At 31.7% G+C, this 18343-nt stretch overlaps 2 protein-coding genes and 1 pseudogene across 4 annotated transcripts; 2 read left to right on the top strand and 1 right to left on the bottom strand.

The window, feature by feature from the left end:
* On the top strand, positions 3624-6765 carry LOC18587045 (syntaxin-81). The gene is made up of 7 exons (XM_018129437.1): positions 3624-3856; positions 3967-4050; positions 4139-4243; positions 4853-4993; positions 5438-5680; positions 5808-5939; positions 6470-6765. Exons 1-7 carry the CDS (start codon positions 3779-3781, stop codon positions 6611-6613), a joined length of 927 nt encoding a protein of 308 aa, XP_017984926.1. The 5' UTR covers positions 3624-3778; the 3' UTR covers positions 6614-6765.
* LOC18587046 (KHG/KDPG aldolase) lies at positions 6753-12685 on the bottom strand. Of its 3 annotated transcripts, none has more exons than XR_001929911.1 (11): positions 12289-12494; positions 12070-12124; positions 11698-11733; positions 11562-11606; positions 10977-11060; positions 10689-10754; positions 9979-10017; positions 8615-8714; positions 8170-8320; positions 7201-7348; positions 6753-6978 (listed from the first exon to the last, which is right to left on the bottom strand). XR_001929911.1 is itself a non-coding variant. In XM_018129438.1 (10 exons), the coding sequence occupies exons 1-10, from the start codon at positions 12492-12494 to the stop codon at positions 7309-7311; spliced, it is 822 nt and encodes a 273-aa protein (XP_017984927.1). In that variant the 5' UTR covers positions 12495-12685; the 3' UTR covers positions 7027-7308. The 3 variants fall into 3 exon arrangements, 1 of the variants encoding a protein (XP_017984927.1); XR_001929912.1 differs by lacking the exon at positions 6753-6978 and adding an exon at positions 7027-7105; XM_018129438.1 differs by lacking the exon at positions 6753-6978 and having other exon boundaries at positions 7027-7348; positions 12289-12685.
* Positions 15237-17329, top strand: LOC18587047 (annotated as a pseudogene).

Below are 18343 nucleotides of genomic sequence, written 5' to 3' on the forward strand. Positions count from 1 at the left end.
ACTTGATTATAGATTCGTAGCCATTACTTGTTTGCTTTTTTCGATATAAATAAGGTTCCCCTTTATTACCACTAGACTTGGCAATTCGTGTTAACGTGTCATAAAAGTGTCAGACACGAAACACGTTAAGGCTAAACACGAACACGACACATTTAATATTCGTGTCTTAAATTTAAAACACGTACACGTTTAATACACGTGTAACACGACACAACATGATTAACACGTTTATTAAACGTGTCAATATACGACACGACACGATTAATAACACATTTAACATGATTAACATGTTTAACACGATTAACACGTTTACCACGATTAAATAAAAATATTTACAATTAAATATAATTTTATTATTTAAATTTAAAATCTATAATTATAAAAATAATTATAATAAAACAAAAATAATAATAACATCAAATAATCACCAAAAGTTAAAAATTAGGGTTGAGCATGTATAATTACATTAAACCCTTTATAAAATAAAAAAAAACTAATTAAAATTATTTATATAAGGTTAAAATAGTTTTTAACTATTAATTTTTAATAGGTTAATAAATGTGTCACGTATACACGTTTAAACACGATAACACGATTAAACACAATAACACGATTAAGTAAACGTGTTTAAACGTATTTTAAACGTGTTTGTCGTGTCTGACACGTTAAGACAAGAAAATTTTTGTATCTTAACGTGTCAGACACGATTAGACACGAAAATTTTCGTTTCTTAACGTGTCAGACATGATTAGACACGAAACACGTTAAAACTAAACCCAAAACCTGTTTAACCTGTGTCTTCTCGTGTCATGTTCAAAATTGTCAAGTTTAATTACCACTTGAGTTTTGTTTCCTTCCCTTGAGTATTGAAGTAAAAGCTGGTTTGAGGGGAAAATAGAAAAAAAAAAACCTAATGTAGTTCCTTATCAATAATTTTTTCAACTCCTAAATCGGTATATCAATATCTTTAGATATTATTATAAAAATAATTACATAGCAATTTTACATATTTTAAATAATTAGTATTCAAATATTATGTTACTTTTTTCATGTTATTACTTATTTCAAAGGATAAAGTTTAAAAAGTTAAATATTTATATTAAAAAATGAAAGCTTATTCATCTTTATATTTTCATTATATAAGGATAATTTTGTAAATTCACTTTACATTCCTAGTAAAGTGTTTTTAAACCAAACATTACAATATAATCTTTTCAGTAATCAATTCCCGACAATCATCACTTTCATATGTATACCAAATATAATGTTATTGTCCCAACAATTACATTTCAAGTAAAATACAAAATGTTACCTTATTTAGTTCAAACTAAAAGTATAAAAACTTACTTGAACACAATAAAAGAATAAAGTGGTAGTTGAATTTTGACATAATGCTCAAATAAGCCCCTAAACTATTTAAGAAAATTCAAATAAGCTCTTATTCTTTTATTACATTCAATTTGGGTCAAACAAACCCCTATGACTAAAGATTGACTAATTGCTATTAGTTTTAATACCATTAATCATTGGGTAAAACACACTAACCCTCTAACTTTTAGTCATAATTTCACATAAGTTTATTAGTTTTTAAAATAAACAGTTCGTCCCAAACGTGTAAACGACGTTAACGGGCAAGTATGAAACGTAAAAATTACCTTTATTCTTTCTCTCTCTTTTTTTTAAGGCCAATCAGCGTCGTTCCTTTACACCGGTCGACCACCCCTTGCACTCCTTAGAGGAGCTGCCCTTCTAAGATCTATGCTCTCTTGGGGAGCGTCTGTGGTGCAAGGGAGGGTGCGAAGTACCGGGGGAGGGAGATATAGCTAAAGCCAAACCTAGCATTCGTATCACGAAAAAAGGTAAGGGAGAGCTTTTTTTCAATAGGGAAAAAAATTAAAAATGAAAAGTTATAGTTTATATAGTGGTAATTTTTAGAAGTAATGAAAGGTAAAATTGTCTTTCAATTATTGACATGTCATTAAACTAATAAAAAAAAATTAATAGTTGACTAATAGTTGGACTTATATGTTCAACGAAAAATATTCTTTTAAGACGAATTGTTCATTTCGAAAATTAATAGACTCATGTAGAATTATAGCTAAAAGTTAGGGGTTAAGGATATTTTACCTTTTATAATTTATATACATATGACACTAACATGACATTGATGTGGAGAGTAAAAAATATCACATGATTATATTATTATGTCAAATTAATATTACATCATCATCAATTATGATATATTAGCATGTCATATCATCGTCAGTTATGATTTTTAGCATGTCATGTTAGCGTTATGCAATAGAAATTGATATATGACATTTTGATTAAATTAATATTAGCCATAAGGGCTTATTTGACTCAAAATAAAAGTACATGGGCTTATTTGGTTCAAAACAAAAGTATAAGGGCTTAGTTGAAAGCAATAAAAGTATAAAGACTTATTTGAATTTTCTTAAATAGTTTATGGGTTTTTTTTTTTTAATTGAGGAAAAAGGATTCGAACCTTACTCTTTGGTAGCGTTTGGTATGAAGGAAGTGAGAGCACATTCTCTGCAATTTATCCAATTAAATTATATTACAGTGTTTGTTTTACAACAGACTACTGCAATGTAAGATTGCAATGCAATCACATTACAACCAAGGGATATAATGTGTTTACAGTCCAAAACTAATGCAATCACATTACATTGCACTCTGTAATATTATTAAAGATATTTTTACCCTTCAACTTTATTATTTTGTTAAAAATATTTTATAATATTATAATTAAAATAAAAAACATTAAAATTAAATATAATATAAGAATTAGAAATTAAAATAAAATAAAAATGAGAAATTAAAATTTATATAATATTAGTAAAAGAAATTAAAATTTATATAATATTAGTANATTAAAATAAAATAAAATATAAGAAATTAAAATTTATATAATATAGGTAAAAGAAATTAAAATAAAATATATAATATAAAAAATTATATTAAAAAAATAAGAATAGAAAATATGATAATAAAAATAAAATAAAATATATGACATTAAAAATATATTTAAGAGATGATATTATATAAAAATTAACAATAAAAAATATAAGTATATTAAACTTGTATTTTAATAAATAAGAGTAATTTTAAAATTAATATTGCATTCCCAGTAAAATACTTGTAAATCAAATGTTGCAATGTTATCTTCAAATATTTTAATTATTATTTTATTTGTATACCAAATATTGTAATATTTTTTTCCTACAATCACATTACTTGCAATTACAATTTAAAAGCTTTTTTTTAGATATTATATCTTGAATTTTTTTAGAATAGTTGAGGATTTTTTTAATTATTATGGGTTTAAAATTTGATTGGCAAAATCAAGTATTTAAACAAATTCAGATAATTAACGGGAAATGTTTGTGTATTTGGATACGAGTTCAAATTTCAAAATTTTATCAAGTAATTATATAGATTCAGGAAGTATTATGTGTATAAAATTTCAAGTTAATTCGATATCCTAATTACATCAATCAAAAATATATTTTTAATATACATTTAACGGTCAAAACTTTTTTATATCAAACAAATAATTTAACATTTTAATTAATTTAAAATTTGACGTAAATACCTTCTTCCTTTTCTCTTATTATTTTCTGTTCAGTTTTTCTCCCACATTTTTCGTTTTTTTGGTCTCTAGATTGTCGTTTCTTTTCTTCGCCCCGTGCTTCAAATCTTGAGCTCTACATTGAAAAACCCAACGAAATTGGAGAAGCAGTTGAAAATCACAAACATGTCGAGATTCAGAGATCGAACTGAAGATTTCAAAGACGCTGTACGGCACACAGCAATTTCATCAGGCTACAGCGAGGTAAATTTTCCTTTTTCTTCTTTTTTTGTTGTTCTAATTTTTAAAACTTTCGATCTTATAATTTTTCTTGAACTCTAATTTTGTATGATTTTTTTTTGTTGCTTTGATAGTCTAAATTGGCAGCAATTATGGCATCTTTCATAATCCATAAACCATGGCAAACGACTCCGTTCACTAAATCTGCACTCAAAACGGTAATTGCAGAATTTTTCAAAATTTTGCTACTGTTTCGGAAAGGAGAAATTTCGAGTTAATTGCTATGTTTGATTTCTTTGTAATTAGCTAGAGAGTATTGGAGCTTTGGATCAGTTCATGTCGAAGCACCGGAAAGATTATGTGGATCTTCACCGGACGACGGAGCAAGAGAAGGACAGCATTGAACAAGAAGTAATGTTTTATGTTTTAACTTCAGACGTTATACTAGAAAATATTGTCAACTATTCTTTAATTTGATTAATAAATTTGTGGAATTCTTCTTCTTTTTGTGTTTTTTCTGATCGAATCAATTGTCTGAAGATAATTAAATGCGCGTTTGATCTGTTTTGTTAATTAGGCTAAGTTTGATATTGTGGTTGGATTGTAAATTTGTGGTTTTCACCGGACCATAACTATAATGTTAAGCAGGCTCAAAGTTTTTCAATGATGGTGATGCAGTTGATTTGGTAAAAGTTGTTTCTTTGGATATGTACTTAAAAGGTTAAGAATTTGTGGCTGGTTTTGTGTTTTCTTTGCTTAATTGAATTGTACTGGATGAATAGGTGTGAACTTTAATGATTAGTGATTTGAGCATTTTGGTTTTGTGCTTGCCAAGCCAAATGGAGTGATTAGATTTTAGAATTTTAGCAGTTAACTACCAATGGGAAGTGTTTGATTACTTTCATTTTTTGGTTGCTTCTGGTTATCAAAGAAACCATTTATTTTTCAATTAAATTAAGGTGCATGCTTGTGAGGATTTAGTTTGTTTACTTCCTATGTTACTAAGCTAAACTTCTACAGGTTACTGCTTTTATTAAAGCTTGCAAGGATCAAATTGATGTTCTCAAAAATAGCATAAACGATGAAGAGGCAACCTCAAAGGGCTGGCTTGGTATCAGGGATACCTCAAATGCTGATACCATAGCTCACAAACATGGAGTGGTAAGGTTAAATTCCTGTTTTTGCTTATTGAAATGAGTCATCATATGACTTTGTTTATCTGCTTGAATTGTCTATCCTGTTTTGATTGATTCACCCTTTGGATCTTGCTGGCTTCCAGTGGTAAATTGTTCTAATTGTCCTCCTTGCTGATAGTACCTTTATTCTGTCATCATCAATGTAGCAACAAGAGTAAATTTTCGGTCAGTTTTCTAAGCTAAATGGCCCTAGCAAGATTCAAGAGTCTTTATCTTTTTTCTTTTTCTTCTAATTTCTTTACATGGTAACTTCAGCTTCTCCTGTAGTAATACTTTAAGTCCTTTATATTTCTTCACTAAATAACTTTTTATTCCTGCATGGTAGTGATTTCTTCCTCTCTCTAAGAAAAAAGTTAATGTTGTTGATAGCTTGATGAATTAACACTTGTGTTGCTTTCTTAACATTCAGGTTCTAATTTTAAGTGAGAAACTTCATTCAGTGACAGCACAGTTTGATCAGCTGAGAGCTATCCGCTTCCAAGATGCTATCAATAGAGCAACACCAAGAAGAAAACTTAAGAGGGTTGTTGATTCAAACTCTCTGGATACCTCTAAACCAGTCAATTTGGACCTCAGAGAGACCAATGAGCTTCAACCTGAATCTCTTAGAGTCCAACAGGAATTGCTGGACAATGAAACCCGTGCCCTTCAGGTAATCAGAATATTTTTCATGATAGATTCCATATGGTTCTTTCTATTATGCCTTTCGATGAATGATCTAATTCATTTTTTGAAATTGTAATAAATTGAATATGTTTGCTGCTCTGCTTATTATGTAGGTTGAGTTGACTAGTCTTTTAGATGCTGTTCAAGAAACGGAAACTAAGATGGTGGAGATGTCTGCTCTGAATCACCTTATGTCCACGCATGTTCTGCAACAAGCTCAACAGATAGAACATCTCTATGACCAGGTGCAAAAAACATTTTCCTTCACATTCACTTGCTTTTCGCTCTGCCTATGTATTTAGCTAATGTTTCTGCACCATCGATAACCTCCTATTCTCCATCTTCTTTTTATTAGTTCATTCAAACTTATATAATTTATACCATCAAACCTGTTTATGAAACTGATTTTAATAAGTTGATCATATAAGTTGAATTTTCTATTTAAGATGGTAATTCTAGTTTGTAATGTTATTTTCATCGCAAAATAAGGCAGTGGATACACTCTTGTCCAAAATGAACGAAGTTTCTTTTTTTTTATTGGCCTATACCTTTTGTCTTGTTAAATATATAGATTTACTTTGCACACATCCCTAGTCGCTTCAAATAGAGGAGCATCTAGGGTCCGATGGTTCATTATAGCCACTGAATCAGGCATTAATTAAGGCATGAGATTGTGTTTCACATTCTTTTCAGCTCTAAGCATTGAATTTCCAAAGTTTTCCTCCTCTTATGCGATCTCTTTATTGATGCAGTCATTTTTATGCCTTATTTGCAGGCAGTTGAAGCCACAAAAAATGTAGAACTCGGTAATAAAGAGCTTTCTCAAGCTATCCAACGGAATAGCGGCAGCAGGACCTTTCTTTTGCTTTTTCTATTTGTACTTACCTTTTCAATCTTGTTTCTTGACTGGTATAATTAAAAATATAGTAGTTCTTTCCATTTTAGTGGGCTGATCTCTATTTCTTTTTCAAAAGAACAAAGTCTCCTTCTTTCCTTGTAGATTTGATGGATGGAAACAAAGAAGTTCAAAGAACTATCTAACATTAATTAAAGCAAAATAATTTGAATTTTTCCGACTGTAATTGCCTTTCCTTTATGAAGAAGAAGGTTGAAGATGTTACAACTCAGCCAACTGTACATAAATTGGGTAACATGAGTTGCATTGTTGGTAAATTCCTCCATATATGTTTAGCTGAGAGAGAAAGCAGGTACCCCATGTATATTATTATCATGCTCTTGGGCTCTGACTACTCAAAATGAGTTCACGGCCTTGCAGGTAACAGACTAGTATATCATGAAGTAGTAAGTGAGTTTTGATGAGAAGAAACCACATGGAAAGAAAGGGTAAGTGAGTTTGGGATTAATTGTGATGATAACAATGTTGATGACAACCAAAGCATGAAACATAATGCTGATGCAAAAAAAAAAATCAATGAATAATTCAGCATAGGGGAGAAATGGTGCAGAAAGAAAACATACTGCCTATGGACGACATGACAGTTTTACCTGTTTGTGTGGTCAGAAGATATTCCTTGCTTAAACATATCAAAGGTATATAGTTGGTGGTGCTAGAGCAGCAGTAGTCTGGTATAGATGATATAGATGACAGTTCTCTTATGAGTGAGGGAAAAAAGTCAGCCTGCAATTCCTCTTCCTGCAAAGTCCAGGTCAGTCAAGCACAGACAACAAATGCGACAATAGAACTGTTTCGTCCTGGAACACAACCTTATATTTTTGCATTGTGTATAAATTCTGTCAATGTAGTTTTAGTTTTAGTAATATGACATGTCCGTATAGAAATAACAATAGAGCTCTAGGTAACAGACCAGGCTTACTGTCTGCCAATGTCTTAAGCATAACTCCTAGGTTGAATAAGACTCTCTATAAGTTACATCTTTATGTTTGTTGTCCGAGTTGAGTATCCATCTGTTTAGAGCTGAGAATAAACAAGAAATTCCAGCAACTTCTACCTACAAGGATAGGGTTGACTGCCTTCGCTTTTCTAAATGTGTATGCATATAAAACCTTCATGCGATTTCTTAGATTTCTTGTCCAAATTCAGATATTTCACTATATTTGTCCTTAGTCTATAGATGCTGAATCTCCACTTTATCTAAAATTAATGCTAAACTAAAGACCATGCATTTAGCCAAGCATCTGATCTGAACCGGTACCATAAGATAATGATAAACTTGCATCGAAGACTATAAAGTTGCCTGTTTAAAAGATAATTGAATATAAAAAATGATGGGTAAAGGTAGACTTGCTAGCATATAGATTTGTAATTTCTGAAACAACATATCTGGAACTGGGGAAGTAGGTATCTGAATCTTTGTGAGTAGAGAAATATGAATCTAGATAATCATAACTGCAAACATATTTGATTTTGGAACATCGACAGACCGCAAAGCAGTTTCACAGGTTATAGATGAAAATGTTAAAACTAATACGGAACAGACAGCATAAAAAGCTCACCATTCCACTGCAATTTTGCCCTGCAAAGCAGCAGATTTGGCAAGTTGATGTATGGCATTGAAGTTATTTCGTCCCATTGCCTCTTTATCAAATATAGCATCTGATAAAACAACCGATATTGCTCCCTGAGCAATATAGTCTCCTACTGAATCTGTATCAAGTTTTACAAAAATGTCAAGCACTTCATTAAGCAGCAAATTTAGATATATATAAGTGAAACTAAATGATATTCCCAGACATTTCTCAATTAGATATTCTAATATATAGCAAGTTTAGTTTTCACACTACTACAAGAAATGCAAGAATGAAGAAGAGGATGATAAGCATTGTCATTTTCCATAAATCACTATCTGTTTTGTTCAAGGGCTAGCTTCTTTGAGTATGTTTGCAAATGGGAAGTTACTTGAAATTACTCTGACAAAACGTGCTTGCCAAAAGTACCAACCTATAGTTATGCCCTGGGAAGCAACCATTGGGATGTGAGGAAAAGGCTTCATGATTGCTGATATGTATCGTGTACCACCTAATGCAGAAACAGGATAGATCTGTTTAACCATATAAAGGGGAAAAACTTAATCAGCCAAGTTTAGGTTTGAACCTTTTTTTTTTATATGCACAACATATCAACCTAAACTCACAGAACCCTTCAGTATTGTTAGATGAAACGTATAGTGAAAATGATTCAATCCCAAATGAGTTTATCAAAGAAGTGCCCTGTGCAGTATACAGCTAAGCTTTCACATGTTACAATGATTATATGTGTATGCATGCATATGTGTATGGGTGTGTGTATCACAGAACCTACAAACCTCACATAAAGGTTAATAGTATGTAACCCAACTGCTAGTAAGAACTTGATCCACATCCATAAATATAAGTTCATGTATGGCATGTTTATCATATGAGATTACCCTTATTAACAAATATCATCTATGCGAATTCCAGTGGGTACAACACTCACAAAGTAAATGATACAAGGACTGCAACTTCTGGAAAAACAGATACCCATCATGGATATGAACAAATATAGTCTTCAATGGCTTGATCTATTAATCTTCTTTTTTCACCATTTTTACTTTTAACAAATATCAAAACACATGGAAATATGAACAAAAACCATCAAACAATCCAAATAAATTCTCCAAATAACATAAGGAGTGTTTGTGTGAGCCAGAGATTGACCTCCATCTACAGCTCAATTCAGTGTTCAAGGAAGTATTGTCTTATAAGGAACCCCATGTGCAAAAGCTCCATCCACAAGAAGGGAACTGTTAAGCTTTAACTAAAAACTTCTCTTCAGAGAGAGATGCTTGAAAGGTTCATATCTCTCATCAGTTCTGAAATTCACATGGCATATCCATATAATGTTTGTTTATTTATTTGGATAAGTCCTTGTGATATTCTTACTGACAATTCCAACTGTAAATTAGCCCATCATTGATCCCGTTTTCAGTTTTTGGGTAGTCTTTGCTCAAAATCCCACTCTAAAAACACCCTAACTTTTTGTGCACAATTTGTTCCTTTAAATGAAGTCTCTCCTTTCAACTGAATTATAATAGTAGTATGTGTGTAAAGGCCAATTCAAGCTATGTACATAACTAGCCACATTAAGATTGAACTCGTATTATCTTGGTGTAACTGCATATGCTTTCATATTATGGACTGATTTTAATAGGCAACTAAAGATAGCCTTTTATGTAAAATTTCATTAAGTATACAACAGCTGTGGCACCTGCCATTAGATGGTCATCATTCCTTCAATCAATTTCCACATCCTAAATGCCAGTAAACATTGACTAGAAGACTCACCTTGACAATCTTGGCACCAGAATTATACGCAGAGAATATCTGAAAAGTCACAGTTCAACAGAAATTAGTGCCCTAAAAGATATATATATATATATATGTACTTTATGCATGCTCGGGCCAGATCTAGGCTTCTTGCTGTGTGGTGAAAATTTTGATATTTGTTTATCATTCACATGAGTTTATTTTTAGTCTGTATCTTGTGTTTGATTGAATATATAAAAGCTCAATCATTGCTATTCTATCTCAATGGAACTTGTTGCCTAGTTAAAAAGGCATTCCGATGGAAATGAAATTTGTTATTGTTAGCTAAAAGTCACTAGATTTTCAATTGAGAAAATAACTACTTTCTATAAACTTATGGTAGATAGTATTACCTATATGCTCAGTTTTTAAGTGAGGCAATAGATTTTATAAGGGATTCAACATAGGAATTTCTTAAAAGTTCTCGTAGTTATGCAATACTACCAAAGTTGTTCAAGGCTTTCAGTGAAGGCAACATAAACCTGTCCTGGTGATGCATGCATGTTTTTGTTGTGTGTGCTTACATGTGTCATATAAGTGCTTCAATCTTAAACAGTATGCGAAAAAAAAACAGAATCAAGGAATTTAACTTCAACTTTCCCATTATCAATGCAAGGAAAGAAGCTAAATAAGTTAATGAGGTTAAAAAGTCTAAGCCTAAAAAATGAACTGGAAAAGAATTTTCTTACTTCTGTTGGGGTCATTACACCGGGCATGTATAAAACATCAGCATCTTGAACATTATCCATAATGTCCTGAAGAAATTTAAGAATGTTTAGTTCAGACAAAAAAGGGGTCTCTGAAAACATATAGCAACATGTGTACTTAGGCTGAGCTTCAAAATGTAAGCAAGGCCACAATGGCAAAGAAGTATTCGAGAAAACGGAGAAAAGAAAGATTAAGGTTCAAGAATTATTCTCCCAGCATTAAAAGATGAACATAAATAGAGATATAATCTCAGAATTCTCAGCATATACCTTCACTGTGGCAGGACTCATAAGAAACTTGGCTCCGGCATTCATAGCAGTTTTGGCATCCTCAGCATTTAAAACAGTCCCAACCTGCAAGATTTCTAGCAGCTTCAAAAATAATCCAAAAGGTGATTTGACATTAATCTAGAGAAGTGCTCTAGATTGACAATAAGCTTGTCTTCTACACTATCTTCAGAATAGGTCTGCCCATATGTGGCTAAACTAGATTTAGGAACTACGAAAGTTTCTTCCTGTATCTATCACTAATTAATGCACTCAATAGAACTGAAAGAGCAACAGCCAGTAGCTTTATGGCTATGAACCTCTTGGAAAGGCTACGCTTTCTTAATCACAATTGGCATCAATGGCATATACTCGTATAATATATATAAGGACTAATTAATTGTAGGTTTCAACATAACTGGATACACTAACAGTCAACAGATAGATCTTTGCCACACGCAAGCACATCATTGCTTCCTCAGGCCAAAACTTCAAATGAGTTTTCATAACTTATATGCAACATCCTATGCTTCTGCTCCAGGAAAGAAAAAGGTACATGAATCTAAAAGTAACTAGTAAGATCATTACACCAAAGGCCTTAGTAGGATACTCCTTAACCAGAGCCTGCAAGACCTGTGCAATAATGGGAAAAGAGCATATAAATTCTCAATCCAAAATGGCAAATTTGGGCAGAAAATTAAGAAAGGTTGGATTTTTGAACAACCTCAAACACTCCTGGGGTTGACCTAACAATCTCCAGCTGCAAATCAGGAGAAGTAAAAATTTAAAAGTCCATTTATAGTAAAACCGTAACTAGATCCAATTTCAGGATAAGTTTTATAGTGAATCCATTCTATGTAAGAGTTAAGCATGCACCAGAGTAACCTTAGGATTATAGTTAATTAAAAATTCTGGGTAAAAAAGAAAATTCTAAATGCAAAATGGAAACATGAAAATATACAAAATTATGGATGTAAAACTAAATTAATATCTTTCATAAACTATAAAAAGATGAAAAATAAAAAAAACATGCCCACAAACTGGAAAGAAATTGCCTTTAAACTGAAGGAGTTTTATTACAAATTCAAAGACTTACAACTTCAATGCCACCATTAACCGCAGCTCGAGCAGCTTCCATTGCCTGCTCAGCACTATATACAAAAATGGGAAAAATGAGTTCCCAGTCACAGAACCCAAAGAAAATTAAAAAAAAAAAGAAAGAAAAAAACCCCATCATCCCAAATATGAAAATAAAAGCAAACCCAGTTACGAACATGCTAAATACAAAGATAGCAAAAGAGTGAAGAGAAGTTGCCTATTGGCACGAAGGCAAGCAATGACAGCACAGTCTTGAATGAGAGAAAAAGTATGATTATGGTTACGAGAAGAGGAAGAGCAACATGGCTTGAAAGGATAAGGAGGCAACGGAAGGGCAGAGTAGTGTTGTTGCACACTATTCCAAGTAAATAACCTTTGGGATTGAGTGCCAGAAAGACAAGTCAAAGTGCATGTAAAAACCATATCCACTTTGAGATAGATACAGAGATATTATGGTTTTGGGTTTGGAACTGACTCTATTCTTTAACTAACTACTCTTTAACTAACTACTCCCTGCTTATGGCTTATTTCTTACTTCCTGTTTCTTGTCCTGGTTTCTTAACCGCCAAGACCAAGGTGGAGATACGAGGGGTAATTTGAGCTCGCTGTTTGTAAAATCGTGTAATTGGCTTGGTTTAGAATTAAATATTAAAAAAATTGTAAAAAATAATCTTTCTTATAAACTCAATTCAAAAATATAATTTTTTATAATTTTAATTATTATTAATCAATTTTTCATATGACTTGATAATAATACCTTTTAAATAATTTCAGACAAGTTAAAACAGTTTCAAAAGTCAGTCACGCAATATCCAAAATCAATCACGTAATGCTTAAAAATTAGTCACGTAATTCTCAAAAATACCAAATTACTGAATTCTATTTAATAAGATCAACAACTTCAAACGATACACCATATTCCATTTAACAACATAATTAACGAATATGACTACTTAACAAAAAATACTCAAAATATTCAAAAGTTTTTCTTCATATATCAAAAATTACTCCAAAATGCTTAAAATTACTCAAAACGCTCACAAAATTTTTTCGTGTATCAAAAACTATTCCAAAATATTCAAAATGCTTAAACGTTTTTCTTTCTGGAAAGGAATACTCTAGAGATGAATAGTATGGCGAGAAAATCTTAAAGAATATGAGTCGGTTTGAGGTGCAGATCTCAACATACTTAACCCGTTAATAGGTTTTGGATTGAGGCGTGGAGCTAAATAAATGAGTCAATTTCATTAATTCTCTTGGCTAAAAACACTTAAAATTATAAAGAGATCTATTGTCAAAAATACCTTATGCATGGGGCTCATTTAAAAAAAGAACTCTTAAATATTTGATGAAATATCTAAAAAGCCTTTTATTATTTAATTTTTTTTTAACTTTATGAAATAAGTTCTTATAATATAATGATAATATGTTCAAATGATATTTTCGCTTTTAGTATTAACGGCAAGTCAATGTCATACAAATATAAAAAGGACAAGTGACTTTTTATCCAACGATAATTAATCAGTCGCTTATTATAAAAGTTTTTCTTTTAAGATATAGAACTTATTTTTTTGAAAATATTTTTATTCAATTTCAATATCGTAATATCATTTCAAGTGTCTCGTCTAATAGACAAAACACTCCTATGACAATTAAGAATATGATATAAATAAATAAATAAATAAATACAAACTCCACTACAAAGTTTGGAATTCCTTTGCAACATTCAGCCAGATGAGAGACTCCATCCACATATTACTCACTTGTTGGCACCAACTACAAACATGAAGAGCTTGTTTGGCTTGACTTTTTTTTAGCTTAAAAACTATTATGAAGCTCTTATGAAGAATAATAGTTTTAAAATTAAGTTAAAGTTGTTTGTTAAATTTATTTTTATAAGTTCTTTTTTATAAGTTATAATTTTTATTAAAATTATCATAGAAGATATTTTTTTTTTTTTAAAGCTTTTCAAAATTTATGTTTGTCTTGATTTTTGCTTTTAAGAGATAGATAAACTGAAAAAAAGCTAGACCAAACAAGCACTAAAGCCAAAACAACTCAAACCCCAACCTTAAATTGCTCCCAATTATTAATTATGAAAGTTCCTCAAACTTGGCTTAAATGACTTAGCTTAATGTTATTTATGGCCTCTGGAAATAAATTGTAAAGTTCTATTTAATTTAAAATAAAAATCTAAAAGCTTGATTGGATGTAAGAATAAGAGTTTTTTTAAATTTTCTTCAATAATTTAAAGATATTTTAAAATATTATGTCTAAATATTTTCGATTTAATTTGAAAACCAAATTGATTAATAATTAATTTGATTTCAATGTGGCATTCAAAATTTTGGAAATAAAACTTAAACCCAAAACTGAATTAAGATAATAATATATAATATTTCAGCAAATACATATATAGAATAAAAAGTATAGTATCTTGTTTACTAATTGTATGTAAGTTTTACTTTAGGGTTTCTTAATGCATTACTGTTATCTCAGAAATAATCCAGCAAAAAGACTGATGATCACTTTGAGTAAATTGCATTTTACATTTTTTTGTGAATAATGATTAAACAAATTGTTGACCTTGAAAAGTTGGAAAACCTGAAGAAACTTTTGAGTAATCATTCAACCATTCACCTTCATTAGAGGCTTGACACATGATTACATGGATTCAACATCAAGTTAACAGCCTGTCTTTCATCTCATTAGATTATTCCCAGAACTTTTTATGTATTGGATAAATGACTGCTGCGGTTGGATGAACCATTTCTACAGTAAAACAATATTGAATTGTCTCACGTACAAGTAAGGACCTGAGATATGTGCTTGCATTCAACCCAAATGGGTTAGCATGTATTTAATTTGCCGGTGAATTGGGAGCAAAGTAATCTGGTGCAGTGTACACTGAATTTCCTATATTGGGTTTCGGGGACTGCAGCTTTCTTCAAACCTACAAGTTGACAATAATACTCTTTGCAAGTCTTTATCCCAAACCATAACAGTTCCTGTTCTTCCTCAAAATGGACATGTATAAATATCCAATCTCTCTTTCGCTTCTCCTTCATCAATTAGCTTAACACTTCAGCTTCCAATTTCATTCAATTTTTCTCTAATTTCCCTCATTGTTAATTTCTTACTCACTAGCAGAGCAAGAAAATAGAAATGTCGAACATGATGAAGCTTTCTAGTCCTTTTCAAGGAATCATTCTAATTCTCTTTGTTATGTTAGGCATAAATTCAGCATCTGCGGCAACAAAGTTTAATGTGTTAGCCTTTGGTTCAAAACCAAATGGCAAAACAGACTCGACCAAGGCTTTCTTCAAGGCATGGAATGCAGCCTGCGGCTCAGCAGACTCAACCATGATGTACGTACCAAAATGGCGGTATTTGCTTGGTTCTATGGCTTTTAAAGGTGACTGCAAAAGCCCTCAAATCACCATAAGAATAGACGGCACCCTTGTGGCTCCTGGAGATTATAGTGTACTTGGAAAATCAGCCAATTGGCTTAGCTTTGAAGGAGTCAGCGGTGTTTCTATCATTGGTGGTGCACTTGATGCCAAAGGACCTGCTCTCTGGGCTTGCAAAGCTTCCCACACCAATTGTCCTTCCGGAGCCACGGTACTTTTTTCCATTCATTTTATACGTAAGCTCTTTTTCTTGGTACTTAAATTATAATTAAATTCTTAATTTGGTTTCTAAAATTTAAAAATTCAAAGCTTTATTTCTGTGTTCAATTTGCACATAAGATTAAAACCATTAGTCCAATAGGTGAAATTTCCAAAATATCCAGTAAATTTGCGACAATGACCTGTTAATATGACATTTTTCAAGTCAAGTGCCATGCTTTTATTGATTATTTTAAAGCATCTCAGTTATTTGGTTAACAATCTTAGTTGTATAAGCTAATTAATGGACGGACTCAAAGTTTGAGTATCTAATTTCATTTGTTAACTAATAAGATAATCTCATGATTATGAATGTTTTGTAAATTGACTTGAAAATTTTCATTGTGTGAATGTCAGACGCTGAGTTTTACCAATTCCAACAACATCAAGATCAATGGATTAATGTCATTAAATAGCCAAATGTTTCACATTGTGATCAATGGCTGTCAAAATGTGCACATCCAAGGGGTCAGGATCATTGCTGCAGATAATAGCCCCAACACTGACGGCATCCATGTCCAATTATCCACAAATGTAGAAATCATAAACTGCTCCATCAAAACTGGAGATGACTGCACCTCAATTGGTCCCGGTACCAAAAATTTATGGATCGAACAAGTCACTTGCGGTCCTGGTCATGGAATTAGGTTCGATATATTAAATCTCATCAATAAGCAATGTATATTTTTTTTTTCACTTACTCTTCTTATTTTGAAACTATGGTTTTAATGTTGGTATTGGTTTTGTGTTGGTTATTTTGCACGTTTCAGTATTGGAAGTTTAGCCAAGGATTTGAAAGAGGTAGGGGTCCAAAATGTTACAGCAAGAAAGACAATATTCTCTGCACCCAAAATGGGTTGAGAATCAAGTCATGGGCTAGGCCTAGTAATGGATTTGTCCAAGGGGTTAGATTCATGGACTCTGTGATGAGAAATGTGCAAAATCCTACTGTTGTAGACCAGAATTATTGCCCTCACAACCCAAATTGTCCCGATCAGGTATAACATAACTCTCATGACTTGTTTCAATATTCTAACTCTTTGGAGGTTAAAATAGTCGGATCACTAAATAATGTCATTAATTTATACCTACGTATTTGGATTTCACAAAAAAATTTGTACCTAAGTATTTGATTTAAATATAGTAAATGTATGCCTTTTTTGTACTTAAAAATATTAAATTCCAATCTCCTCATTCCCTAATTAAAAACACCATTAATTTTAATTATTTATTGTCCTTGTCAGAGAGAATTAGTTCATTATTTTCAACTTAAAAACTCTACTGAATTATCATTTAATTTTCTTATTTTTTTCTTAAACAATGTAGGTTTTGGGAATAAAAATTAGAGATATTGTATATCAAGGTATTCGAGGAACATCATCGACACTGATAGCTATAAAATTTGATTGCAGTGCCAAGCAACCATGCATTGGGATAAGATTTCAAAATGTCAATTTAACATACTTGAACAAAGCTGCTCAATCATCTTGTAGCAATGTGGTCGGGAAAGCATTTGATTTAGTTCGACCAAACAGTTGTTTTGTATTAATGGAGATGAAATGGTTGCCCTTTTCTTTTTGGTACATGTAGAGTATGTGGCCGATTAATTTCAGCCCTTGATTGGATGTAAATTATTATGTTACATAAGGAGATAAAATTTATTGATTAATTTTTAAATCCTAAATTAAGCAATGTGAATGTGATCCATGTCTTTTATTATCTTAAATTTATTCGAATCTAAGAGCAAACTGTTTATTGGCACAAACATGCAAAAAAAGAAAAAAAAGATAGTAAAAGTGTCAAGAGAAGTTGCCTTTTGGCATGAAGGCAAGGAATGACAGTAAAGTCTTGAATGAGAGAAAAAGTATGATTATGGTTATGATAAAAGGAAGAGCAACATCGCTGGAAAGGAGAAGGAGACGATGGAGGGGCAAAGTGATGTAAATTACCCTTTGAGATTGAGTTTCAGAAAGACAACCATAGGAGCAAGGCCATCGAGTTTAGAGGTTTCCTATTAGGCCAAGTTTGAGATGAGCTATGTAGGTCTAGCTAGAGTGGGACAATTGGGATAGGTTTTGATTGTGATAAGTGGGCTTAGTGCAACTAGGCTTGGAAGCTTAGGCCTTTGATTTGAGTATAGGCCACATGTTGTTGGGCTCAAGCTTGCATGAACCTGTAATTTGGACATTGATGAGCCTTGTGGAGATGAGTTGGTTTTATGATAGGTTGATGGGGCTATGCTTCTCAAATTGTGTGACCCTATTTCACTTTTGCTAGATCCACTATCAAGCTTGTGTTACTCTAGTCAATTTGAAACCCAATCCGAGCAAGCTTTGATTGGTTTCCATCTGGTTCGGTTGAGATGAGCCGATTAGTAAAAGATGTTTTTAAAGGCTTTCCCCTTTTTGGGTCACCACATTGACCATGTATTTCAAACAGCCTATATTTGACCTATTGTGACTCGAATTACAGAAATCTTCCCATTTATCATTCAAGTTCTTAAAGTGTTAGCTTTAAAATTATTATAGTTTTAATTATGACAAAATGATCAAATTTACTTGAGCATTCTTTGAGTAATCCTTGACAATTTCTTGAAATGATTTA

Source organism: Theobroma cacao, chromosome 10 (assembly GCF_000208745.1).
Source record: "Theobroma cacao cultivar B97-61/B2 chromosome 10, Criollo_cocoa_genome_V2, whole genome shotgun sequence".
Classification (NCBI taxonomy): Eukaryota; Viridiplantae; Streptophyta; class Magnoliopsida; order Malvales; family Malvaceae; genus Theobroma; species Theobroma cacao.

What these genes read in the sequence shown, in the direction of transcription:
- LOC18587045 (XM_018129437.1), top strand. Translation starts at nt 3,779, where the DNA reads ATGTCGAGATTCAGAGATCGAACTGAAGATTTCAAAGACGCTGTACGG. An exon ending in TTTCATCAGGCTACAGCGAG is followed by an intron (nt 3,857 to 3,966) that starts GTAAATTTTCCT and finishes TTGCTTTGATAG; the next exon opens with TCTAAATTGGCAGCAATTAT. An exon ending in CTAAATCTGCACTCAAAACG is followed by an intron (nt 4,051 to 4,138) that starts GTAATTGCAGAA and finishes CTTTGTAATTAG; the next exon opens with CTAGAGAGTATTGGAGCTTT.
- LOC18587046 (XM_018129438.1), bottom strand. Translation starts at nt 12,494, where the DNA reads ATGGTTTTTACATGCACTTTGACTTGTCTTTCTGGCACTCAATCCCAA. An exon ending in TTAATGGTGGCATTGAAGTT is followed by an intron (nt 11,734 to 12,069) that starts GTAAGTCTTTGA and finishes CCTGATTTGCAG; the next exon opens with CTGGAGATTGTTAGGTCAAC. An exon ending in GGCAAAATTGCAGTGGAATG is followed by an intron (nt 7,349 to 8,169) that starts GTGAGCTTTTTA and finishes TGGACTTTGCAG; the next exon opens with GAAGAGGAATTGCAGGCTGA.